Genomic DNA, 26,504 nt, shown 5'->3' with positions numbered 1-26,504 from the left:
TTCTCTGAGGTCGCCTCATCCCTCTGCCTCACTCACAAGGCCCAGCCATGCTTTGTGTTATTAAAACCATGCTCCACCCCTTCCTGCCTCAGGGTCTTCGCCTGTGCTGTTCCCTCTGCCTGGCACACACTGGCCCCAGCTCTTTGCACGTCTACTTGGCAAAATAAGTCCCCTGGCAGTCAGTCACAATGCCTTAGTCTCTTCATAGCACTCTTCACAGCCTGTCTTTTCCAACAGAAGCAAGCACAGTGTGTCTGGCACACAGTAGGTGCTCATTAAATAACTCTTGAGTGAGTAAATCACAAAAGGCCAGAGCAGAGGGGACCTAGAAGCAGGAGATCGGGCGGAGAGAATGAGACCTGAAAGGACAATGGCAGGACGAATAGAGGAAAGGAATTAGTACCAGGTGGGGCATTTGGATTTGATCTTAGAGGCACTGGGGAGCCACGGAAGGATCTTGAGCAGAGTCCTGGGAGGGGAAGTGATCCTTAGAGCAGGGGAGGCTGTATGCCCGGTGGCCATGTGACTGGGTTCTGAAATCGGACTGCCATGGGTCAGACCTTGGTTCAGCAACTTCCAGCTGTGAAACCACAGGCAAACCCCTTAGCCTCTCTGTGCCTCGGTGTCTTCCTCTGTAAGCCAGGGCTTGCTCCTGAAGCCTCCGCAAGGGCAGCTGAGAGGCTAAATGGGATGGTGCATGTCAAGTCCTTGCTCAGTAAACATGGAGCTCACAGTCTAATGGGGGAGACGGGTAGATACACCCTGGCTCTGGTTCCCCAGGACGAGCACTGGACCGGACGTACAAGCCAGGCCCCGTGCAAGCAGAGAATTTAATGCGGGAGGGTCAGGAAAGGCCTCCCAGAAGAAGTGACATTGGATTTCGGGGAGACACTTTCCTTGAGAGAATATTTTGAGTCAGCAGCCACTGGCCCATGAACAAGGGAGGAGGAGGTGGGTTCTGGCTGCTTAGCTCCCAAAATAACCCCGATCCGAGGGCGGACAGCCCGGCAAGCCCCGGGAGCCACCACCATGCCTCTCCTGGCTGAGTTCCGGAGACCTTGGAGCCGCCCTTGCGCTGCCCTGTGTCCCCGGGTGGCAAGGGGACTGGAGGAGGGATGCCCAGCCCAGAGTTCCAGGCCCGGGCCGAGGGGGCTGGGTGGTCAGTGCAGGCACCGTGGCCCAGGCCCTCTCTCCCCGACACACAGGCTCCTGAGCTGCCCCACGAGTACCCAGTCGTGTTTGCGTTTCGGCTTCTGGACCCGCGGCTTGACCACCAGGGCAGAGAGGACGCGATGCTCTGTCCTTCCTCTCTGTGTCTCCCATCGTCCCAGTTTCTCTGTGTCTCTCTGGCTCTGTGTCTGTCTGTCCATTTCCCTCTCTCTCTCTCTCTCTCTCTCTCTCTCCCCCTCTTCCTCCCTCCTGCTGTCCACCTCCCTGCCCCTATCCTGCTTCTCTCTCTCACTGTGTCTCACTTTATCTATTTCCAAGTCTGCCTCTGTTTCTCTCCCCCTCCTCCCCCTCCTTTCCTCCCCCGTCCCTCCCACCCCAGCCTCTCAAGTTCCTCTCTCCCTTACGGCTTCTCTTTCTCCCCTTTCTTTGCTCTCCACCCAACCCCCTCCTCCCCCTCCGGTGGGAGGCAACCTGGAACACACACACACACACACACACACACACACACACAACATCTCTGAGCCCAGCACCACCACCCCCAGCCTCCCACACTGGCCGAACCTGGCCCAGGACACAGGGATGAGGGCAGGATCGGCCAGAGGGGTGGATGCGGAGGGTAATGGATGTGGTGGGGGAGTTGTCCTATCCTCCCCACTTCCCTCAGCCCCGTGCTCAGAGCTGGGAACCAGGGGTGGGGGAGTGGGGTGGAGGTTCCTGAGCTGTTTCCTCCCCTCTGTGCGACTGCTGGGCTTCCCGGCCCTTGGACTGCAGGTCGGGTCATTGGGCCCATTCAGCAGAATTATAAATAGCATCCTGTGCCCAGCCTGGCCCACAGAGCAACCACGGCCGCTGCAGGGCCCCCGGGCCCCCTGTCCTCCGTCCCTCCAGCCATCCCTCTGAGGCAAGGCTTGCCCATCCCCTGTGCTGCCAGCGGGTCCCCAGGTCAGTAGCCAATGTGCTGTCGCCATGGCAACCTGCGTGTCCCCGTCCAGCCCAGGCTCAGGTTGCGGGAGGTGTGGGCCACTGAGCGAGAGGTCCAGTGGCCTGGAATCAAAGGTCGCTGCTCTATGCTGGGGCTTGCCGGCTCTCTCCGGGGCTGGGGAGTGGGGTCCTGTCCCCTGAGAAATCTCACGCTGCTGAGGGTGGGGGAGGGGCAGAGATGCCTGACGCTGGAAGGCCTGGCAAGAGGGGCACTGCCCCAGGCTTCTGCCAGCGAACTGGGCAACTTGGGTCAGCCTGGGCCTTGAAGCCAGAGAGATGTGGGTTCAGATCCTACATCCCCACCTACTACTTTGGTCACCTTGGGACCACCACTTAATCCCTGAGTTCAGCATCCTCAGTGTTGAGACAGGAAGAGTGATACGCCTCCCTCTCCAGGGGCTGCTGGAGAGATCAGAGACCACCAGCTGTGAGGCAGACCCCTTAGTTCTCACCCATCCTCTCCTTAGTCCCTGAGGGCGGTACCGGTCGGGGCAAAGCTTACAGACTTCAGAGTCACACTGGCCTGCATTCCTATCTGGCCTCTGTCATTTACCAGCTCCATGATTTCAAGTAGGCTACACAATCTCTCTGAGCCTCAGTTTCCCCATCTATAAAATGGGCATGAAAACAACATCTGCCCCTCATTGTTGTTTTGCGGATGAGTTGGGCTGTGGTGGGAGAAGCCTCTGGCACGGTGCCACGCACATAGTCAGTGCCCGCACGTGGCAACTGCACTTCCCATCACTTTCTGAATTTTTATTTCTCTTCCGACCCTCTCAGCGAGATGACCCTACCTTCATCACTGACTCAATGGTCACTTCAGGCAACTCCCTTTCCCTCCCAGGGCTCAGTTTCTCCATCTGCAAAATGACCACAGGACCACCCAGGCCCTGCCCAGGTCTGAGATTTGTGTATCTCAAGCAGCCCCACCGGGCTGGGCTGTATCTATTATTATTAACTGATGCCCTCACCCGAGCCCTGTCCTCAGCCCCCGAAACCCGAGCTGCCTGGTTGCCTGGCAACTGAGGCGCGAGCTGGGGAGGCTTGGGTGTCAGGGTGTCCAGCTGCAGCCCCCTCCCTGCAGGCCGGAGCCCCGTCACTATGGTCACTATGTGGCCGGGAAGCAGGAGGGCTCAGGGCTGGGACCCTTGACCGGGGCAGCCCAGGAGAGGCCTCCTCTTCCTCTCATACCTGCCCAGGGCCGACCTGTCTCAGAGCCCACTTTCTCGGGGTAAAAGGGGCCATCAGCCTGGGATATTTTTATAGATGGGGCACGTGGTCAGGCTCGCAGAGGGAGAAATCGGAGCTTCCTCGCGTTGCTAACTGATACGGTGGCTGTCACTGTCACCCTCTTCTTGGAAGCCTGCAGCCGAAGTTTGCCCAAAAGCACAGATAATTCCCTGACCCACTCCTAGCGCTGCCCTCAGGAGGCCTGATGCCGCTTCCTGGAGCTCTGAGGGCACTTTGCATGGTCACATTTAACCAATCACATCACCCCTGCACGACCTGCCCTACGTTTCCATTCATTCACCCACCAAACATTGTACTGAGCATCCATCCCAGCTCTACTGTATTCTCCCTGACCGTGGGCAAGTTACTTCACCTCTCTTTGCCTCATTTTTCTTTTCTGCAAAATGGGATACTAAGAATACCTGCCTCAGAGTTGTGATGTGGATCGAATGAGATGACGACTGTAAAATGCTTAGCACAGATCTTGGCACATAGAAAATGCTGCATAAATGTTAGTTTATCATGATTATTTGCATGAAATTGTTACAGTGTGCAGAACCCGTGCTGCACAGGGAGGGAACAGGGCTGTGTCCGATTCCTTTCTGTCCACATCGCATCCCACAAGTCCAGGCATGTAGTGGGCCCACAGCAAAAGTTTGCCAAGTGAGCGGAAGTGAGAAATGAACTCTTTGCCCCAAAATCTATTGCTGCTCAGGGCACTGATTGCTAGGACATCGACTTTAAACATCTTTTACAATTCTGGGTACTTCTTAGAATCTATTACGGCTGCGTCATCTTCACAATTACCAAAATGGGTTTAAAGTCACTTTGTAGATTTTCACTCTCTTCCCTGTGTTTGGGGTGGGGGTGGGGCAAGTAGGTGCATGGCTAATTCAGGTGGACTTGAACTGCAGGACAGACAGCTAGGGGAGGGATGGGCAGGAACCTGGGAATGAGCACTGCCTTGCATTTTGCACCCTGGGCGCCTCCCTTGCCTCACAGTCCCAGCACTGTGAGGGACCTGCATCAAGGAACTTGCTTGTCTTCTTTGAGCCTCAGTCTCCTCATCTTTAAAATGGGCACCCTGCCCCCTCTGCCCCAGAGTCACAGGCAAGACAAAGGAGGTAGTACTGTGAAGAACCCCTTCCAGTAACAGTCCTTAATTATAAGAAGATAGTGATGCTCTCCACGGAAAAGGGCTGGGCTGGCACCTCCCCAGGCCTACCATTCGTCAGCAGAGCCACGTTGGATGGCCGCCAGCCCTCTGGCCCAGGGGCCGTTTCTAACAGCAGGTGATGCGGCCAGGCTGACGGCTCCAGGATTTCACCCTTGACTTCTTCCAAACACAGGAAGGGGCTGCCATCTGCTTCCCGCCCCTCATACCCAGCCTGCCAGGTCAGCCAAAGCCCCCGCCTCGCACCTGTCAGCAGTGTTGCAGACAAGAATCCCACTGGGGGGTTTCCTATGGATGCTGAAGTTGGCAAAAGCCTGGGGGCCTCCTCGCAGCCCCCAGCCCACCTGGACACCAGGAACTCAGATCTGGGGATCTGTCAAGTGCCAAGGTCAGGAGTACAGCCTTGGGAGTCAGACCACGGTGCAGACCCTGATGTGACCTTAGGCAGTCACCCCACCATCTGAACCTCAGTTTCATCATCTGTAACATGAAGGAAATTAGGGTGTCGACCTCAGGGGCTGTTATGCATGTGAGCGAGATTGTGCCTAGAAAAAGCTAAACGGCATTTGGCAGTCATAACACTTAGTTGCTCTTATGATTATTTTTATTACTGTTACTGCTGCTCTGCTGCCATGATTACTGTGACCATCTCCCTGCCAGGGAGGTGATCTCATTTCCTCTAGTTAGGCCACAGCATCCATCCTTCCTGGAGGCCAGCGCTGGGTACACAGTAGGCGCTCAGTGCGTGCTCTCTGCCTCAAAAGCAAGCAGCTGTTGAAGAAGTGGGTGAGCCCAGGACCCAGGCAATCTTGTTCTCTCTCAGTTTCTGAGGTCAAGCTGTGGGTTCCTGTGGTCACTCAGCAAGCTTCTGTTAGACACTGACTCTGTCTGTCAGGTGCACTGGGGATCTGGAGATAGATGGACACAGTCCCCTGACCTCGATGGTGTCAACGGTCAAGCCCAGTGGAGGGATCAGTTGTCTCTGCCTGGAGAGTGGGGTCGGCATAGTGTTCACTGAGAAGGGGCCCTCTGAACTGGGCCCTGCAGGGTGAATAGGAGTCTACCAGGCAGAGAAGCAAATGGAAGGGAAGAGCTTGTGCTAAGGCATGTTCACAAGGAAGCTCTGAGCTGATTTTTTTTATTTTTTAAAACAGGAAATTTTCCCCCCATAGATGTCCCAGTATCCAGAAGATAGCTCTGGCTGATCCAAGGGCAAACACATGGCCATTGGGGGGTGGATTCCGAGAGCCATAGAAGCCCCCTCCCCTGTGCCCAATCCAGTGTCCAAGACTTACCACAAGCCAGTATGTGAGGGTCTCTTATAAGCTCTCTAGTCCAAGCTCCTCATTTTACAGATGGAGAAACTCAAGCCAAAGAGGGAAGATGGTGGCCCAGGGACAGGTGATGGCAGACCTCCTGGCCAAGCCCGCCCAAAGCCCATCCACCCATGGCTGGGGGTGACCAGCCCCGGAGTTGTATGTTCTGTGCAGAATCCTGATGCCCCAGGTTGCCCCCCGGAGACATCACTCTCTGTGGGGCCCACCAGAGGCCCCTGCATCTTTCTCGCCTTAGTTCCTTACTTCTGAAATGTAAATAGTCAGTGGGCTCTTTGTGAACTTCAAGCTGAAAAGCAGTTCATGCCTCTTACAAAACGATATTCTGTCGTCGCTGTCATTTCGTTCAGGTCGAGCCCTAATGGCAGAGTTCCCTGAGAGATAAAGTCATCTGATGGCATGGTGTGGCGTTCAGAGGTTCAGGGCCACCTTGCAGACAGCCACAGAGACAGTGACAAGGCAGCTTCTACAGGTTGGCCTTCTGTTCTGTTCTGGAGCCTTTGTGGGTGCCCCCTCTCGCCACCCACCCATCTCCCAAACTGTGAGACTAAGGTTGTCTCGAGGTGGTAGTAAGAGTCTTTGCCATGACCCATGGCTCCCTAACATCCCCCTACAGGCACCATCTAGAGTCTTATTTCCAAAATATATACATTTCTGCAAATCTCAGCACAGCCCCCGCTGCCCCCGCCCCCAGCTCACACATGTTCAAGCAGGCTTATGCGTGCCCTCGTGCAACCACACGTGTGCTCCCTGGCACACGTTCTGCCCTGGCACACACATATGTATGCGTCCACGGTCATGAACTTCAAGTGGAGAAGAGGGAGCAGGGTTGTTCTGTGTGAGCTGGAAAACGCCCATTAACTGTAAAACAATAAAAAGTTAGCAAGAAGAAAATTTCAGCTCAACCCAAAGAACTCGGTAATTCCCAGCGCGGACATAGATTATCATGGAAGGAGGGCGTGAACCCCCTGTCAAGGGAAGCATGCAAGCCCAAGCAGGACTCTACACAGGTGCTATGAAGGGGCTTGGGCATCCCAGGGATTTTCACCTCTGAGGTCCCTTCTGGTCTGTGGATTCAAGGAAGCTTGTGGAATCAGGGCCTCTTCGGGCTTTCCCTCAAGTCTTGCAAGCAGTGACACCCCTCTGGTGTTCTCTGTCCTGGGGCGGGGCTTCCTGGAGTACCCCCGCAGCTCAGGACGTGGCGCACAAGGGCCAGCTCCGAGCAGGCCTGGCATCGTTGGCACCTGTGGCCGCCGCTAAAGATGCACACACCAGAGCCCCCGGAACCTGGTACCCATTTCATGCCAGGCCTGACCCTGGAGAGGGAAAGAGAGGTGACGGCTCTGGCTTTGTCAGTCAGTTGTAACAAGGAGTCTGGGGTAGCAAAAGCCCTGATTTAGCAGGAGGTGTCAGGGACTGAGATATCTAGAGAGGTAGGGAGTGAGTGAGGTAGGCTGGAGAAAGCTCCCAGGACGTGGAATTGTGCACGATTTGTTCTGACTGCATCTGAAACCCAAAATCTAAACTCCCCTGTATTACACCCAGCAGAGAGCAGGCCTCAGAAGCAGCGTGACATGAGGTTTGAAATCTAGGGGACATCAGGCTCCCCCCACCATGGATCCCTGTACGCTTTCTTTTCTGGGAGACACCCCAGAGCCATGGGGAACTCCAGGAGAGAAAGGAAGGGCAGACATGGCTGGAGCAGGACTTTTGAAAAGCAGAATAACGGTGATGGGGTGGGGGAGGGGGTCTGGGCCGTGCCCCACGGGGAGAGGAAGGGAAATCAGAGGAAGTGGCACCTTTGGGGGCCATTGTGGGAGGTCTGCTGATGTGGATACCTCCAGGGTCCAAGGTTTGGGGTCTCCTGGGGCCTTGGAAGCACTTTGGCTTTTGAGCTCTTAAACTTTCTGGCAGGACTTGAACTTCCTTGAGAAGCCGGAGGGGTCAGGCTGGGGCTCAGGGCTGGTTCTTAGTGAGAAATGGGGAGGGGGTATCTTCAGGGCATCCCTTAGGCCTCCTGGCCAGCTCCCAGGATCGGAGATGAACTGGCACTCAGGGAAAATCCTGCACAAGGATGAAGGTGAGACATATCCCTGGAATATCCCAGAAACAGAGGAGAATGTCTTAGGAGGGTAAAAGCTCTGGCAGAGGCCTTGGGCCTGAACCTGGCTCTGCCAGCACCTGCTCTGAGGACTTGGGCCAGTGCCTTCCACTCAGGGCCTCCATTTCCCCGTCTAGAAATCACTATCATTCCAGTTGATTGTGTGTCTCTCACTAGCCAGGCTCTGGGCTGAACCCTGTGCCCTGCATCAACTCACATTATCTTCCCAGCCACCCTGCAAGGAAGGGACCATCTCCATTTTAGAGACGCGGCAACTGAGACCAGAGAAGTGCCTTGATTTACCCACGATCCCTCAGTGATGGCAGATTGAGGGTTCTTACCCAGATCTCTCTGACTCTAAGCTCAAAGAAAGGGATTCTGACCCTACTAGGTTGCAAGTCCACTGAAAAGTGGTTTAAGAATTCACAGAGGGAAGAAGAAGCTTCTGGGAATGGGAGGAAATTCCCAAGAGAAGATGGCACTAGGGATTGTGGGTATAGGGGCCCCGATATGGGGTAGAAGCAGCAGGCGAAAAAGAACGGGTGTTCCAGGTGGGAATCCCAGCCACGCAACGTGTGGAGGAGGGGCTGCCGGGGCTCAACGATGATGGGGAGAGAGGGGAGCCAGGCTACACACACCCGTCGTCGCCGCCTTACATTCGCTTCAGGGAAGGTAAGGCCCACGGCTCTGCACAGCTTCAGTGAGGCTGGGGTCCCCTGGGCCCACACCCCCAGGGAGGCTGCGTTCGCATCTGTCCCTGTGCAGATGGCTGGTGAGCACAGCTAGCAGCGCCCACCCGCACCCCCTTCTGTCGCCGGGACTGGCTGCGCCGGGGAGCGTGGTGCGGCGTTATTTTTAGAAGTGGCGCCATCTGTTCAAGGTGCCGGGCGGATTCTGTTTGTCTCCGCAGTGGCCGGGACAGCCATGCCAAGTCAGGGGAAGAGCTGCAGAGCTGGCCTGCTGCGTGAGGGGGCCAAAGAGATTCTGCAGGCCCATGAGGCGTGGGATTCTGGGGTCGGGGGTCTGGGACTGCCAGAGGGGAGGCTCCGGGGCCAGGGACGGTCATCGCAGGGCGTCCTGTGCTCCCAGCGCCCCGCCTAGTCCCTGGGCCTGAGCCTGGACCTGCCTCCTGACAGATTCTGACCTGACCTTATCCCTGTTCTCCAGCTTTGGGTAGAGAACCGAGAAGAGTTGGGGGGAGAACAGTACGATGACCAGACCACAAGGATCCTCTGTGGGATGTAACACTGGGTGTGGCAGAAGACACGGGTCTGATCAGTGTGGTCCAGGAGGGCCAGGACATCTCCCCACTAGACCCCAGATGCTTCTGTGTGTCACACTGTCTTAGCCACCACCATCTTCTGGCTTCTGAGTCATCCTGGGAGGGACTTAGGCAGGGTTTCTGATGGCAGATTGCCTGGGTTCGAATCCAACCGTGATGTGACCCTGGGCAACTTCCTTAACCTGGCAAAGCCTCCACTTGCTCATCTGTGAAATGGGACGCTGGAGCAGCTGCTTCCCAAGGTTCAGGTGCAGATTTGCCAACTTGCTTTCTGTAATGCACGCTGCCTGGGTGCATTCAACACCCGCTCATCCAGCCACTCGGCTGACCAGTTTTCACTTTCCAAATGCAGGCTGCATCCCCAGATCTGTTGTCCCCAGTGTCCTTCTGTAGTCAGATTGCTTTCTCAGTGATGGAACCAGCATTGGTGGAGGCTGGTCCTGTGCTGGGGGCTGGAGAGGCCCTGTTCTCAGAGAGTTCACAGTCTAGTCGGGGAGGCAAGCTGGTAGAACCCACCCCAAGACCGAGGGTGGAGGGTGCAAAGTATAAGCTGGCAGTGGGAAGGGGGTTGAAATGTGTAGCAGAGGAATTAGAGAGAACTTCACAGATTGGCATTGGGGCTGGACCTTAGAGAGGAAGGTTTGGATTAGTGGCAAAGTGGGTGTAGACCATCCCGGATGGAGGGAACAGTATATACAGAGGGTCGGAGGCCGGAACATGTGTTAGTTGTTCAGCAAATACAAGGAGCTGACTTACACCAGAGCCCAGAGAAGTTGGCTCTGAGCCAATCAGGCAGGATCCCGGATGCAGTGGTTGTGAATATGTTTTTGTTTAATAGGCACCAAGGAGCCAGTGGTGGTTTTTAATCCAGAGGGTGGCATGTTCAAATCCAAGAGGTTTTTAGAGCCGGACAGGTCCCAGCTCCACTCCTGGCTCTGCCACTTGTGAGCTTTGCGGCCTTGGCATGATGTTATTTCACCTCTTTGAGTCTCAGTTTCCTCATCTGTAAAATAGGCATAAGAATGCCGACCTCATGGGGTTATTGTGGAATAAGATGTTTTCAGAGCCTAAGAGAGCTCCTGACACATGGAAGCCACTCAGCAAATGAGAGTCCCTGTCAGCATCACTCTGGGGACAGTGAAGGTGGAGGGGGTGGGTTGTGAGGAACCGGTTGAAAGGTTGTGGATAAGGAACCTGAACTAGGTCAGGGGCCCAGGGCGGCGAGGAAGACAATGAAGCTTGAGTTCTTACCCCAGTGGTCCCTGGGTCTGGGTACCTGACTGAGTGTAAGAAGGGAACGGAGTCGAGGGCTACCCTGATAGTCCCATTCTGGGAATCTGAGAGGACGCTTTACATGCCGTAATTGGTACAGAGGTCACAGAAGGATGAGGACATGTGGAAGAGTCTGAGAGCCTGGAGAACCTTCAGAGGGGACATTTGAGAGTCCTGGAAAGTTTGGTTCTGGAGCTTAGGAGAAAGGGCAGGATGGAAAGGGCAGTTTGGGAATCAGTCATGTTCAGATGCAGGTTGATGTCAGGTGGGTGACATTGCCAGGGAGAGGTGAGGCCTTAAGAGGGTCAAGGGCAGGACTGTGGGAAAAGACTGCAGTTCACCCAAAACAGGGAAGCCATAGGGGAGTGGGAAGAAGGGATGGGGGTCATCAGGTGTGGGCAAGGGTGTAAAGACAGAAGGGCCCTGGAGCGGCTGGTGGGAGTCATTCCCAGAAGACACCTAGGGCCTGGCCTAGCCGGAAGTGGCATTTGGAAAAACAGGGACAGGGAGCTGGAAATGATTTTGAGCCGTAGGCTGGACTACAAGAGCAGGACAGGATTCTAGAACGCAGAACCAGGGGAATGTTGGCTACAAGAGGAAGAAGGCCGAAAGAGGGGCTGGAATGGGACCCCCAAAGCTCTAGGGCAGTGGTTCTATTTGTTTAACACTCCCAGCCACACCACCAGAGATTGACCCATCTCTGCAGGCTTGGGCATGGGAATCTGTGTTTCAACCAGCACCCAAGTGATGCCAACACAGGTGGCCCTTGGGGAACCACACTTTGAGTGACCCTGCTCTGGGGTCCCCGAGCTCCACTCAGAGAAGCTTTTATCAAGAGAGGAAGGAGAGGAAACCTTGGCCATGGGAGGCAGTTCCTGCTCTGGGCTCCTCCTCTGGCTTCTAGACCTTCTGATTCACCACCTTCAGGTCTGAAGCCAAGTCAGTGCCCCGACAGACATCACTAACTTTCCACCAAGGAGGCTCTGAGGGAGAGAACCTGGGCTGGGGCAGGAAAGGCAGTGAGTGCACAGTCACCAAACCAGGGATAGTTCTGCTTGAGCCTGGAAGACTCACTGCAGTAGTGAGAAGTAGAATCTGAAAAACACCCCCGAACACATACAAACACCAACCCCTGCCAGTGCCTGCACCAGTCTGACTCCCCTTCTCCTTGGAATCTAGGAGTCCTGCTTTTCTGCCTTTTCTCCTTTTCTATATAGTTCTATTTCCTGGCCTCTGTGTTCTCAGGCCACATAGAATGACTTTCCCCAAGCCTTAGCTTCCAGCTTCTCTGATTTGGACCCCAAAGAACTTACCCAGCTATTCAAAAGTAATCTCCCAACTTAAACTCATCCCTTGGCATCTCTTTGGGTGAATTTTCCTTCCCCATTCCATGGAGGAAAGAATTTAATAAATTCAGACAGAATGAGATGCCACCACTTAACTATGGTCCCAGCAGGAACCAGAGGGAAGGGACCAAGCACAACACAAAAGAATGGATCATTAGTGGTGGGATTTCTGGCATTGGTGACAGGTGGCACTGATGGGCCAAGGTGAGTCTTCTGTGTATGCATGTAAGTGGCCCCAAGTGACCTTTTGCCTGGTGTCATTTTCTGGGCTCAGGCCTGCTCACTAGGACACCTCATTGCCTGACAACCTGGCTTTGAGCGACAGCACAAATACCTAGGGTCAGCTACCCATGCCTGCTCACATAACTCAAGGAAAATGCCCTGTGCCCTCCCTACTGCACCCACACCCAGTTCCTCAGGCTTCCCAACCCTGTGCTCCGTTGGTCAGCACTGCTATCCTGGGTAGCTCTAAGGGCACTCTAACCCTTTGCCCTATGTCAGCACCACAGAACATGGACAGCTCCTTGGCACGTGGTCCCTAAAACCAACTCAGATCCCGAATCAGCACTGTGGCCTTGGGGACAGCTCCCAGTGGAGACCGTTCCCCACTGCGTGTTTCTTTGTCCTCCCCAGGGGGGCTGTCAGTCAGCACCACAAGCACGTGGGCAGCGCTCACTCCCGGCCTCTGCTAGTCAGCCTGCAGTGGAGAGAGGGGGGCCTGTGGTTATCAGATTCCCTGACCTTAGCTACCCAATCCCTCCCAGCACCCACCTCCATCCATCCATCAACACTTCATCCCCAGAGACGGCTCCCTGGGCCCCAACCCTCCACGGTCAGAGGTGAAGCCTGAAGACTCCCCAAGGAGCCAGCGACCTGCTGTTGTTTATGGTCAGAGCACTGACATGGCAGAACCCTGTGCTTCATTATAGAAACAAGAAAAAAGGGTAGGAGCCTGGTCTGGTGGAAAGAAGGATGGGAGTGAGCCCTTAAGAGTGTCTGTGTGTGTGTGTGTGAGACCTGCCTCTGCCGCCCTCACCCCTCCAACCAAAGACCTATGCCAATCACTGCACTCTCTTTTTCTGTTTCTCCTCTGGAAAACGAGAGAGTGGCAATACCTGTGGCCTAGGGTTGTTGTGAAGGATTAAATGAGATAACAAATGTGGAGCGCATAGAATGGTACTTGGCACATAGCAGGTATGATCCAAGTGTTGCTTTTATCATTTTTTGTCCTTTCTTCAGGCCTCTGCTTGTAATCCACGGAGACAAAGCTGGAGGCAGGAGAGAAGGAGGCAGATGAAGACAGGAGGGGACAGTGTCACTATAGCCAGTTAGGATCTGGAGGCTGGGGGCAGCCAGGGAAGTCATTGCATCTGTAGGGAAAGTTGGGCAGGGCAAGAAATGAGGCTGGGGAGGTGGCTGAGACATTTGACTGAAACCAGAGGACACTGTCCAGGACAGCTGGTCCATCTTAGGCAGAGTCACCGTCCCCAGCCTTCTCACTGCATGTCCCCTCTCTTGCAGGCCAAAGTGAAGTCTCCCCCAACACTTTTCTGCCTCAGCTAAGCTTTCTTGCCTTGATATGCTGATGACTTTACTGTTTTTGCTTCATCGGAAAACTCTCCTTTTTAAAGGGAAGATTTCTAAACAAGGAGCACATAAAGGGTACAAATCGTGGAAGGCAGGCACTGCCATGCAGAGGCTGAGGGGGGCGGGCAGTGGATGTCAGAGGCACCAGGTGAATTCTCATCAGCCTGTGACTCCCAGGTTCTAGGGCATTTCTCCTTCCTTAGGCCTCCAGTCAAGCAGGAGTTGGCTTGCAACTAGAATGGTGCTCTTCTGGGGATGGCAGGACAGCAAGGAGGCTTGGGGAAGTGTGTGTGCCCTTAGAAGCAAGTATCCGGTGATGGGAGAATCCTTGAGGATGGCGCTAAAATGGCCCCTTAAGACTGAGTATCTGTCCAATCCCCCTCTCACTTTATAGGACAGGAAACTGAGGCACAGGGAAGAAGGCATTGGTCCGAGGCCATACCATGAGTTGGTGAAAGGCATTGGGACACAGAGGAAACACAGAGGCTTTGGACTCAAGCAGGCATATTTAAACTATGCCAGGTCCCACCTGTACAGCATTGGCCATCTGTAACCCTCTGAGCCCCAGCTTTCTTGCCTGTAAAACAGGGACAGTGATACTACACAGCCCATGGAAGCGTGTGCTAAGCAATCTCTATTAATAGTAGTGGTCAAGCCAAGATTGGGACTCAGCAGATCTGGTTCCCAGGCAAGTGCCATTTGGATTACATCCTCCCAAAATCTGAAGCAAAAGTTGTGCAGGAATCATTCAACTTGGTCTGCAGAGCCTAACCATGGGGTTTCGGGGGACTCTGTTTGGCAAAGTGAGCATAACTTCAACAGCTAGAAGGAGGGTCTGTGCACCTCCCTTGCTCTCTTCAGAGTCCCAGTGCTTGGGGCAGGGCCTGAGACGCAGCTTTTTATTGGAGAGGTGGATGGATGGATAGATAGATGGATGGATGGATGGATGGACAGGTGGATGGACAAATGGATGGATGGATGGATGGATGGATGGGTGAGTGGATGAGTGGGTATGTAAGACACCTAGAGGACCAGAAATGTGGGGGTTTTCCTACCATGTAACACTGGAAACTCCTTTGGAGAACAGGGGAAGTAGAGAGAGTTGACCCTGCTGGGCAGCTAAGGGCTGGGGACCTACCCTCCCTTGAGCCAGGCAGGAGAGTGAGAAGCTATGTGAGACACCCTGAGTGCCTAGCAGCCCACACCCTGGCCCTGCTTCCGCCATCTGTGCCTTTGAGGCTGGTGCGTGGCTGCTTCTGTGGAATATATATATATATATATATATATATATATATATATATATATATAATTTTTTTTTTTTTTAGATTTTCCTTTTCTGGTTAACAGGATAGGAGTTTTCTAAAAATAGCACTAAACTCGCCTCTGAGGTATTCATTTTCAGTTCCCTTCCTCTTTCCCCGTTCTGTCTCCTTGACTGTGAGAATTCAAAGCCGAGACTGTCATTGTCAGCTTTGATGCACACACACACACACACAGATCGTGGGGCTTGCACACTCAGAGGCGGGCATGGGCACACACATCTCTGGCTCACTCACACTCACAGGTACACACTCATTCTGACGTACTCCGGTAGACCTGCACAGCACATCTTGTCCTCCAGGGTCACACAGAGTCGGTACACATCTGCTGACACACCACAGGTACCCTCTGACACACACATACACGGAACATTCCCTCCCCCAGAGAGGGGCGGCTAAGACAATGGCTACAATGCTTTGACTCTCCCAGTGAGGCTGAGGGAAGAAGAGCAGTTGTCCCTCTGCCCCCAGCTGCCTGGCTGAGGTCACCCGTTTCCCCGGTCAGCACCGAGGAGGGCCCCCTCAGCTGGGGCGGGGCAGGGTGGGGACCACAGAAAGGCCAGAATTTGCATCCAGGAGAGGAAAGAAAATGTCCTGCCTGTGGGGATTAGTCAGGACCAGAGCAGAGGAGAGGCTAGCCCTGTAAGCTGTGCCTACAAACTGGGACCCTCCCCAGCCTTCCAAGCGGTGCTGGGAGCCTTGTGGGGATGGCACGGTTGGCCTGAGCCCCATGTTCAGGACAGTAGCGTGGGGGACAGTCTGAGAGCAGACTTGTGGGGGTGAGCTGAGAGCAGAGGGAAGGAGCGAGTTAAGTTACCATCAGAAGAACAGTCCCTGTTGAACAAGTCTTACGCTGTGCCAGGAACTGCTCTAAGCTCTAGCTCAGGTAGGCCTCGCAAAGCCCTGTGCGGGAGGGAGGCGTGCGGTTAAGAGGGGATGGAGGCCCAGGGAGGGGCTAAGACCTTGCCCCCCACCCCCACCCCCATCACAAAACTACCAAGTGGCAGCGTCAGGCCTCGTCATCAGGGGTCCAGACGGGGCCTCACTGGTGCCAGGGGCGATTCAAAGCGAAGGGTGACTTTATAAATACGTATTAAGTTGGCATTTAAATTCCGCAGGTCAGAAAACAGGAGGATTCGGCATCTGGAAATTATTTTTAGCATATAATTCATTTGCGATGTCCCATCCTTCAATTAGGATTTGAAAAGCTGATGGTTTAGGTTTTGGGGTGTTTCTTTTAAAACCTTCCTTCGAAAGATAGATTTCTTCTTTGTTAAATTAACTCCAAAAAAAAAAAATCCATTGCTCGTTCCTCTGCCAGAGTCTCTCTTGGCAAAGACTTTTTATTAAGGTGCCCCAACCTATTCTTGAGTCACTGAAATGTAACAATACAGAGTCATTTAAATGCTAATAAGATGAAACCGAAATGCATAAACCCAATATTGTCAGAACATTCATTCTGGATTCTGAAGGAGCTGGCGCATCAGAGCCTGAAGGGAGTCCAGAGAACACTAGTCCAATCTCTTCAGTTTCCACATGGGAAACTGAGGCCCAGGGAGGAAAGGGGCTTGGCCAAGGTCACACAGCAGGAGCTTGGAAAACAGGGAGGGGCTTTTCAGTGGGCTGTGACCCCAGTTGGCTGTGTGACCCCTAGTTGTGTTGCTCAACCTCTCTGGGCCCAGGACTGGCTGTCCAGACATCTGCCCTGCCCAGGCACACGTCTTAGCTCGGGTTGGTATAACAGAATACCATAGGCTGTGTGTCTTAAACAACAGAAATTTATTTTTCATAGTGCTGGAGGTTGGGAAGTCCAAGATCAAGATACCAGCAGATTCAGTTCCTGGTGAGAACCCACTTCCTGGATTACAGATGGCCACCTTCTCACTGTCCTCACACGACCAAGAAAGATCATCTCTGTCATGTCTCTTTTTTATAAGAAGACTAATCCCATTTGTGGGGGTTCTACCCTCATGACCTAATTACCTCCCAAAGGCGCCACCTCCAAATATCATCACACTGGGGATTAGGGCTTCAACATATGAATTTGGGGCAGGGGGACACATTCAGTCCATAGCAGCCAGTGTGCCCATCAATTAGGACAGGGGTGACTGTCAGTGTGGTATTAAGAACTGGCTACAAATGAACCTCATCTCAGCCTTGAGGGAGGTGCAGTTGCTAATAACAGGGTGCGTAGGTAGGAGGGAGTTTGGGAGAGGTGCAGAAGCCAGCACTGTAGAGTATCTGCTCCAGGCCTGGAGCCACACAGAGACCCACACATAAGGGCCTCAATGGGTCCTTACAGCAGCCTGTAAGACAGATGGGTCAACCTCACTGGGCAGATGAGGCCCAGAAAGGTTAGGTGACTTCTCCAAAGTCACACAGCCCATTTTCCTGAAGGGGAAAAAAACTCCCTACTCATGTTAAAAGGAAAAATCTTCTCTAATACCCTGGGCCAGGTCACATCTTCCTGCTCTGGACATGCACAGCACCTGGGACTCCCTGTCATGGCAAACCCATCATATTATGGAGGTCACTCATCTAATTGTCTCTCTTCCCCCTTGTCAGCACAAAGTAGGTGCACACAACACAATTAATGAGTGGTTGGTTGGATGAATGGATGGATGGACATATGGGTAGATGGATGGATAGTTGGTTGAAGATCATTGTTCATCTTAACACAATAGTCATTAAAATCACCAGTAGCCCATTAACTCATCTCTGCTGTTGTCATCACAGATATAATTACTGCTAACGGGTCTCATAGCTCGTGCTGTCAGAGAAGTAATTATCAGTGCCTGTAGGACACGCCACAGGTAGCAGGAAGACAGATAGAAAACAGCACCTCGGCGTTACAGAGTCCCTTGTGGTTTTTGCAAAGCACTTTCATTCACATATGGCACTTCATTTAAGCATTGTAAGAACCCTATGAGGGAGATGCACCAGGGAAGGCAGCAAAGCATCCTGATTAATAACAGTGTCTCTGGATCCAGACTGCCTGAGTTCAAATCCCAGCTCTTCCACTCGCTAACTCTGTGACCTTGGGCAAGTGACTTCACCTCTCTTGGCCTCAGTTTCCTCATATGTTCTAGGGAATAACAAGACTACCTGTCTCATAAAGTGGTTGTATGGATTGCTAATAATCACAATAATTAGTGCTTACCATGCGCTTGACTCAATTCTTAGTATTTTGCATGAAATAATTCACTTAAGCCTCATAATACCTATGAAGTAGATACTATTACTCCCCCTCCCTTTGTTTAAGATAATGAAACTAAAGTTAATTGGCCTCCCAGTCTGTTGAGAGGTGGCAAAACTTGAACCCAGAGGCTGTGTCTTCTAGAGCCCCTCCAGTTAACCTCCACGGCATCTCTACCCACAGGCCTGCTTGGTCCCTGCCTCACCTGCTCCTCTCGGGGATATACCGTTGGGGTCAAAACTCACGGGTTATGGTGGTGGTGCATGCCCGGATGGCCAGGGACCCCGAGTATTCCTGCAGGACTGCGGGTGGGAATCCCAAGCACGCACTTTCTTTGGTGTCTCGTGTCTCTGCTTAAGGCATCAGGCCCATTTTAAGTTCTACTCGGTAAGATACCAGTTGGCCCCAGTGTGAAAATAAGGCTTCCTATTGCATCCTTGAGTGCAAGTGCCCTCCTGTGAGGTATGACAGGCTTCTCCTGTGGCTCCAGCACCCCCTGATCCAGGCTGGGAAGCTCTGTACCCCGGGTGGAAGCTCACTGGATTTGAACACGGTGGTTCACAATTAGTTCCCAGTAAACTGGGAGGTAGCTGGGGCACAGGGGAGAATGACTTATTTTACAGATGAAGAAACTGAGCCTCGGAAAAGTGAAAGGACTTGCCCAGGATCCCACAGCCGGGGTTCAGGAGATCTCGGATTTGAACCCGGATTGCTGTGATTTAGGATCCTGTGTTGTTCTTTAGAGAGAGGGGAGGGAGCGCCCCCTAGTGGGAGGGGAAAGAGCAACGGGCTGGCAGTCAGGAGATCCCAGCCCAGCTCTGGGCTCCGTCCGCTCTTGCTCTGTGTGTCTCTGGACAAGTTCCTTTCCCTCTCTGAGCTTCAGGTTCCTCACTGGGAAAATGAGATTAACCCTAAATTACCTCCAGGTCTAAAACTCTGTGCAAGAGGAAAGGATTGTGAAGGAAAGAGATGGGGCAGGGGAGGGGGACATGAGGTTGGAGTTGGGGCTGGGGTGGGGCTCAGTCCCACCGTCCTGCCCCCACCTCTTCCCCCTCACTGTTCTGGGCCTAGGACGGCCAGCTTTCCGCGGCTGCTGGGCGGGGCCAGTCCCTGTGCCAGACCCAGCTGAGCTCAGCAGAGGCCCTTTGTCACCCAACGCTTGCCGGGGCCTTGGCCACCGGTGTTGGGTATCTGGGTGGATTGGGTTCTCTCCTGGCAGCTCCACAGATGCCACACTCCGGCAAGGGTGGCCAGGCGGGCAGGGAGTAGCCGGGGCTCCCTCCTCCTCCTGGGCTCCCTAAGGGACGTGGCAGCCGCGGTCCGTGGTTCCGGACTGTGGGGCCCCAAGGTGAGGGTTCTGTTGACCCCGGTTCATTCTGAGGGCCACAGTGACATCCTGGTGAATATGCACGAGACGGACCCTCTGGCGAGGCTGAGGCCCTCGATCAGTGTAGCTGTGGGCTGCGGGTGCAGGCAGGTTGCTTCCTCCCATCCCCACGCCTGTGAGACTCAGCGGGGAGAGCAGTGCGTTTCGGCAGATATAGGAGGCGTGGACAGGGGAAGCATCCGTGCTGGGGCGTCTGGGAGCTGTTACTTGGGGGCAGGGGGTTAGGCCCCTGATTGTGTGGGCATGGCATGTGTGTACACAGGGTTGTGAGCACTGGTATTTTTGAGGGGAGGAGGTGGGGATGTTAAGATGATGCCTGTAAATGTGACTACGTGTGACAGTGTGCATGGTGGCGAGGGGGTGTCCGCCACCGTGTGTGTGAAGGGGGCCCTGTGTTGGTGTGTGTGTATGGCAGTGGGTGGGCCCTAAAAATAGTAGGCAGGTGGGGTGTTTCACCCCAAGCGGCATGTCACAGGGTGTGTGTACACCGGGGTTCGTATCGCCAAGTCCGTGTGTCCATAGTGGACAATTAGGGGGGTAGCATGTGTTATGAGGGTACATCAGGCTATGCTGGGGGGTGGTATAGCATGGAGGGCCTAGTGGGTGTCAGTACGTTTGGATTTGCAGTGGGTGCCGGTGCACGATGGGGTATTGTACGAACATCCACGTCCAGCTGTGTGTATGTGTGGTGGGTGTTATTTGGGGTGGGGGGGCCTGTGTGTAGCGCCTGCAAGCCGGGCCTTCCTGGGTACCTGTCCCATGAGGCCTCCAGTGTCTGACCCCTGTGACCACTCTCTGCCTGCCCCTGCAGGAGCCACCACCCCTGACCATGTAGATGCCAGCTCCAGGGAGCAGCATGGGCCCCGCTGAATGGAGACTCCTGGGTCTACAGCCCTGAGCCCCTCCGGCCCCTGGACCTTGCCCCACGCCCGGGGACGCCCCTCAGAGCCCACCGCCACTGTCGCCAGCCCACCTCGGCTGCCCCCTGGAGTCAGCTGCCAGGAGCCACAGCCGTCCAGTGAGGTTGTGCTGAGGACAGCCACACGGAGCCATCGCCTGGCAGCCTCCTGTCCAGCACTGACCCTCGGACCCACCCCGAGCGGGGACTGCAGCAGACATGGGTGACATGACCAACAGTGACTTTTACTCCAAAAACCAAAGAAATGAGTCGAGCCATGGGGGCGAGTTTGGGTGCACGATGGAGGAGCTGCGCTCCCTCATGGAGCTGCGGGGCACCGAGGCCGTGGTCAAGATCAAGGAGACCTACGGGGACACCGACACCATCTGCCGGCGCCTCAAAACCTCACCTGTCGAAGGTAGGTGCACAAGGCTCAAACACGGGGTTTGAATTCGGGGGTCAGTCAGACCCTGGGCTCCCTTACCCAGGCCCCACGAACCCCCCTCATCTAGGCTTGAGCATGGAACCAATGAGCCAGTTCCAGCTCCCCAGCCCCTGCTGCTGGGCTGCGTCATGTCCGACTCATCCAAATCCAGACTCTGGGGATCCCTCGGTCTCTGGGGCAGCCGTGGAGCCGCTGGGAAGACAGGGCAGGCAGGAAGATGGGCTGTCCCGGGAAAGGTGACAGATGCCCATGTGTGTCTTGCCCTGGAGCTGGGCATGGGGCTTTCTTACAACTGCCAAAGTGAGCAGGCCTGCGATCTCCAGACAGAGAAGGTTTCAGCTTTCCGGAGGGGACCAAAGCCGTGTCATCTGCCACAAGGCAGAGAGTAAGGGCACCAACCCAGCTTGGGCACCAGAGCTCAGAGTTTGGGTTCCATCCCCGCAGTTACCTTCCCCTCACGAGGAAGAAGAAAAGTTCCCTAAATAAACCCCAAAAGCACAGGTGTGAGGTACTCTGCCCTGGCACTCCCAGTCCTGCAGCTTGGTGCAAAGAAGCTGCACTGAGCCTCACTTTCTTCCTCTGGAAGACGGCCGATACCTACCTCACAGTGCCTAGTGGAAGCCTGAGCGCACAGTAGGTGCTCAGTAGGTACAGCATACAGTAGGTGCTCAATGTGTGGTAGCCATGATTATTCTAAAGAGAGTGGATGACAATCCCTCCACCAGGTATAGACCACAACCTGGGAGGCAGGCAGCATTTGAAGTCTCATCCCCACTGACAGACAAGAAATCTGAGGCTGCCTGTGGACCTAGCTGCTCAGCCAGGGCCAGACAGTCCGTTGCTGTGCCAGCACCCACCGTGCCCTGCGGCGCCAGGGGTCAGTGTCCCTCTTCGTCTGGGGCCCTCCTCTCTTGGGTCAGGAGGAAAAGCTAAGACTGGTCCTTCTTCCCAGATTCGCTGCTGTCTCTGATGTTTTGCCCACCTTGCTGAGTCTGGGCAGAAGTTTAGAAACACCTTTTGCTTTTTTGATATTGTCTGGTTTTGTTTTGGCAGGGAGGGTGGAAAGAGGGGAAGCGTCGTTTCTTCCCTGCGTGATTCTAGCTCAGGGCTTGAGAACAGCCACGTGTGTCCCTGAGGTGGGAGTGGGCTCAGCCTGGGGGGCTCCTGGGCCCCGGCCTCATGTAAACATCAATCTGTGGCAGAATGGCCCATGCTCACCTCCACCATCAGTTTGGCACACCTGACCTGCTAGGAGGCAGGGTTGTCCCAATGGTCTTTGCCTTTTGAATGGGACCAGGAGATTCTCTTGAGTCAGGAATTATTAAGTGTCTCTGGACCCCAGACTCTGTGGCGAACCTGATGGAAGCTATGGCCCCTCCCCGCAGAAGAATAGTCAACTGTGTGCAACAGTGTGGTCCACGCTACTAGCATGTTCGCAGAGCCCCTCAAAGCCAGGCCCTGGACCCCAGGTTAAGAAATCCACCCTCCCCTCCCACCTGACAGGCTCGGGGACCTGGGAAATCGAGTGGCTCATGGCCACGCTCCAGCTGGGGACAGCAGGTGTGCACCTGAGGGCAGGAATCCTGTCCTGCTCCTCTCTGAACATCCAGCACCCATCCTGGTGCCTGGCACAGAGGAGGGTGGGTAACTGACCCATAAAACCCTGAGATGTGGCCACTGAGTCCCCAGCCCACAGAGAGAAGCTCTCAGATGGCTGAGCAGCCAGAACAGCAGATAATCCAGACCAAGTGCAGCAAGGACCCCAGGGATCGAGGAGAAACGAGATGGGTGGGTAGTGGAGGTTAGGGAAGGCTACCTGGAGGAGGAGGTGTTTGAACTTGGCTATGGAGGGAAGAGAAGGGAAAGCATGTGATGTGGCACAGAGCCACATTTCTTAGAATTCCCCAGCCTGCTGATGTGCTGCAAGAAGTTACATGAAAAGGAAGATAAAGGAGACTTTGTTTTCTCATCTGTAAAATGGAAACGATAATGACAGCTCTGACTGTTGCTCTGCTGCCTGTCAGCTGTGTGCCTCTGAGGCTTTTGTCTGACCTCTCTGGGCCTTGGTTTTCTAATATTTCATGAGCATCAAGTGAGATCTCTCATGGGAAACGTCCCTGAGAAGGAGGAAAGCCCACAGTAGGATTAACCAGAGCCCCTGCTGCCTTGATCCCCTGAAGGATTTCCCAGGGTGCAGATGGAGCTGAAAGAGGTTTGGGGAAGGACAGAGGAGCATAATGCTACTCTTGGGCTTGGACTTGGACAACTTGGGTTCAAATCCCAGCTGTGTCACTTAACAGCTGTGTGATTCTGGGCAAGTTATTCAGCCTCTCTGTGCCTTAGTTTCCTCATCTGAAAAATGGGATAATAATAGTGACTACCTCATAGGGTTGTGGTGAGGCTAAAGTGAAGTAGCTTAGTACCCTGCCTACCAGGCACATGGACAGCACCGTGTATTAGAATTCAGCCCCAGAGACTAAACGCCTGCATTTCCCCATCAGTAACATGGGTTTTGAACGTTGAGATCAGGCCAAGTTCCCGGCATAGAAGTCCTCAGTCAACATCAGCTTTTGTTGTTTCCAGTATGATTATCACTACTCTGGAAGAAGCAGTCACGTTCTCCGGAAACGGTGAAATCTGACGCTTCTGGGACACTGGCCAGTGTCCGAGCTGATGCTACACGTTTTACTAGGCTGTTCTGCATCCTTATCACCCACATTCCTGGCAGCAGGTGGTGTTACCCATTTCACAGATGGGAAGCATGAGGGCTCAAGGTCACCACCATGGCTCACATCAGCTCAGACTTTGAACACAGCTGTGTCAGACACCACAGCCAGGTGTGCCCTCAGCCCCCAGCCACGCGCATGTACCTAGGAACAGTCCTGCGAAGGCCTTCTGTCTGCCAAGGGTCTGAGGAGGGTGGAGCCACCAGGGCACTTTTCATTTTCCCTCTCATGCTCAGCATTTGTCCTGCCCTGTTTAGCCCTCTTCTGACTCAGAGAAATGCTTGGCCTCCAGCCCCAGCCCCCAACTTCAAAGCCCTGTGGTCTGGAGCTGTCCCAGCTCCAACCTGTCCCAGGGTCCCAGGTTGGCCATTCCCGACACCCCCTGCCCTAGTCTGCTGACGTCAGCAGGGAGCAGCCTCTGAGTCACACTCCCGGAAACTGCTCCAGGCCCCGCATAAATTAGCCTTCCTGTTCACATCCAGCTAATTTTAGGCAAAAAGATCTCTGCAAGTGATAGAGGGGATCTGAAGCCATAGAAATCAACTCCCACCCGGGGCACCACCTGCTGCCCGCACAGGCCATGAACTCAGCGCCCGTGGTCTGGCAGTGTTGGGTATTTCACTGGGCCATTGCGTGCCGTTGCTTTCCTCTCCCACTGCCGGTTCTCTTCCATCCTGGTAATGCCCCTCCCTTCGTGCCCTCCACTGCTCCCTTCTTTTCATACCTGTCCAGCCTAGGACAGTAGAGCCCCTGAGACCCAGGTTTGAATCCTGACTGGCTTACTCTTCAAGGGACCCTGGGAGAGTTCAGTGAATCCTCTCTGAGCCTCAGTTGTCTTATCTGTAAAATGGGCATAACACGACCTACCTTACAGGATGATGTGAGAAATAAATCAGGTCATCCACATGAAGGGCTTAGCACTGTGTGGCAGTCCCTAGACACTTACAAAATGATGTTCGTTATCATTGTTATTATTATACCCAAGTATCTCTTTTTTTAAAAAAAAATCATGATCTGGCCCCATCCCTGTACAAAAATTAGGCAATTAAATAAGATGGTGCCCAACAAAGGGTCAGTGTGCTATCAGAGGAGGCTTCCCAGAGGAGGCGACTTCGCATTGTCTGGAAAGATGGGTAGTGGGTGCTGGGGTGGCCTGTGAGCCCTGAGGCAGGAGCTGATTGTCATTCTCCACTGTATCCCAGCACCTGCTGCAATGCCTGGGGCTCAGAAAGCATCAGCAGAATGAAGGAAGGGAGGGAGAAGGAAGAGGTGGGGTGCTTAGCGTCCCTCTCTGTGTAGTATGGAAGGCTGCAGTGTGGGGACAGGACACAGGACACCCTGCGTCACCCAGAGAACACTTAGCTTCGGTTCCCGGGAGCCCGGAGTGGCAGTGCCCTGAGCCACTCACTCGGCATGCATGGCTCTCGTCCTTCACTCCTGACCCTGCACCACCAGCTGTCAGCAGGGGCAGCTCAAGAGGCCCTGCTGGGCGCTCCCTGCATTGCATATTTCATGGTGCGGGAGAAAGGGGACAAAGAAGACAGGGCAGCCGCAGGGTAGGGTGGGAACCGGATACATCGGAGTGTTGTGAAATGGAACCTCCAGTTAATTTTGTATGAATCCTATGGCCTGCCCAAGTCGGGGAGAGAGAGGGGCTGAGGGAGGACAGGAGAGCAGATCGTGGGAGATGGTACCCCATGTGGCATGAACACGATGATGAACAAGACACCCCTCAGACCTGGCAGGGCCCACATTGTGCAGAGCCACCACTGCGCAGGCACGGGGCGGGGGCGGGGGGGGAGGGGCACGAAGGCAGCAAAGGGGGTCTCCTGTTTGTCACTGTGACGCTCTGTTTCTCCGTGTGCTCCGTCTCCCCAGGTATCTCTGGAGCCCTGAGAGGTCAACAGGGAAAGTGAGGCAGACACAGCTGTAGCAGTGTCCCAGGCAGGGTGGAGCTGGGGGCCGCTCAGACACAGGGTCCATGCAGGGAATTCATACCTGGCCAGAGATGAGGGAGGACGCCTTCCCCCACCAGCCCCTCCCCACCGCCGTCTTCATGTGAAGCAGCCCAGAACGCTGTCAGGGGCGAGGCCTGGAGGAGCAAAGCCCCTCCAGGTATTTAAGAGGCTGAGGTAACCAACCACCGTCTCAAATACATGCAGGGGTGGAGGAGGGCCAGGCGTGAAGCCTGGGGAGGCTTCCCAGCCTTGCCTCTGTCACTGAGTAGGTTCATGACCTCAGGCAAGATATTTAGACTGGTAACTTCAGCTTTCTCATCTGTAAAATGGGAATTGTGCTACTTCGCTCTCTGCCGTTTGGAGATAGTGAGTTGAAAGTGCTTTGAAGGTTTTCTACCAAACAATCATCACCATTTCTATCTATTAGGATTCTATTTGACAGAAACCCATCTCAAACTGGCTTATGCAAAAAGGGGATTTTCTGGCTTGTGCACCTGAGACGTCCAGGGATTGTTCTGGCCTCAGGCATGGCTGGATCCAGGGCCGCCAGTGCTGAGAAGGGCTTTGTCCGTCCCTCTCCTGCTCTCTTCCACCTCCACAATCCTCTGTATTGGCTTCATTCTCGGGCAGACCTTCACCCCGTGAGGACCCTAGCAGCCAAAGGCACCTCTTTCTCAGGGTTTCCCCCCTACTGGGTCACCTGGAGCCACTCTTGAACTAATCCCTGTGGCCAGAGGATGGAATAGGCTGATAGGCCAGACCAGGTCATATGCTCACCTCAGAGGGGTGTGGTCCTACTGTGTGCGGGGGAGGTATGGAGGAAGAGCAGGCATGCTGCATGCCCTTGAGGATGGGGAGAAAGGAGAGAAGTGCGGAGGCAGGATTCAGGAGCACCAAGTCTGGAGTGATCATAATGACACTGTTAATAATTACACCAGGGAAGCAGGCAGAAGCTGGGTCCGTCCGGGTGGACGGGGGTCTACGACTACTGTCCCAGCAGTGAAGGGGCCAACTCTGTGTCATGGTCAAGTCCTGGCTCCATTCTTATCCAGCTGTGGAACACTGGGCCAGTTACCTAACCTCTCTGTGCCTCAGTTT

The 26,504-nt window shown here is 54.3% G+C and overlaps 1 protein-coding gene across 1 annotated transcript in view; it reads left to right on the top strand.

Annotated features, from left to right (window-relative positions):
- ATP2B2 (ATPase plasma membrane Ca2+ transporting 2) overlaps positions 1-26,504 on the top strand; it is a 211,144-nt gene that overhangs the window by 78,783 nt on the left and 105,857 nt on the right. The window contains exon 2 of the mRNA XM_089919712.1: positions 20,191-20,695. Within this exon, the coding sequence (XP_089775838.1) occupies positions 20,497-20,695 (199 nt within the window). The 5' untranslated portion in view covers positions 20,191-20,496. The remainder of the gene's footprint in view (positions 1-20,190; positions 20,696-26,504) is intronic.

This window comes from Delphinapterus leucas, chromosome 10 (genome assembly GCF_059928025.1).
Source record: "Delphinapterus leucas isolate spDelLeu-1000000601 "Yukka" chromosome 10, BTC_Dleu_Yukka2, whole genome shotgun sequence".
Classification (NCBI taxonomy): domain Eukaryota; kingdom Metazoa; phylum Chordata; class Mammalia; order Artiodactyla; family Monodontidae; genus Delphinapterus; species Delphinapterus leucas.
The sequence above is the reverse complement of the archived record's forward strand: the minus strand, read 5'-3'. Positions and strand labels throughout refer to the sequence as shown.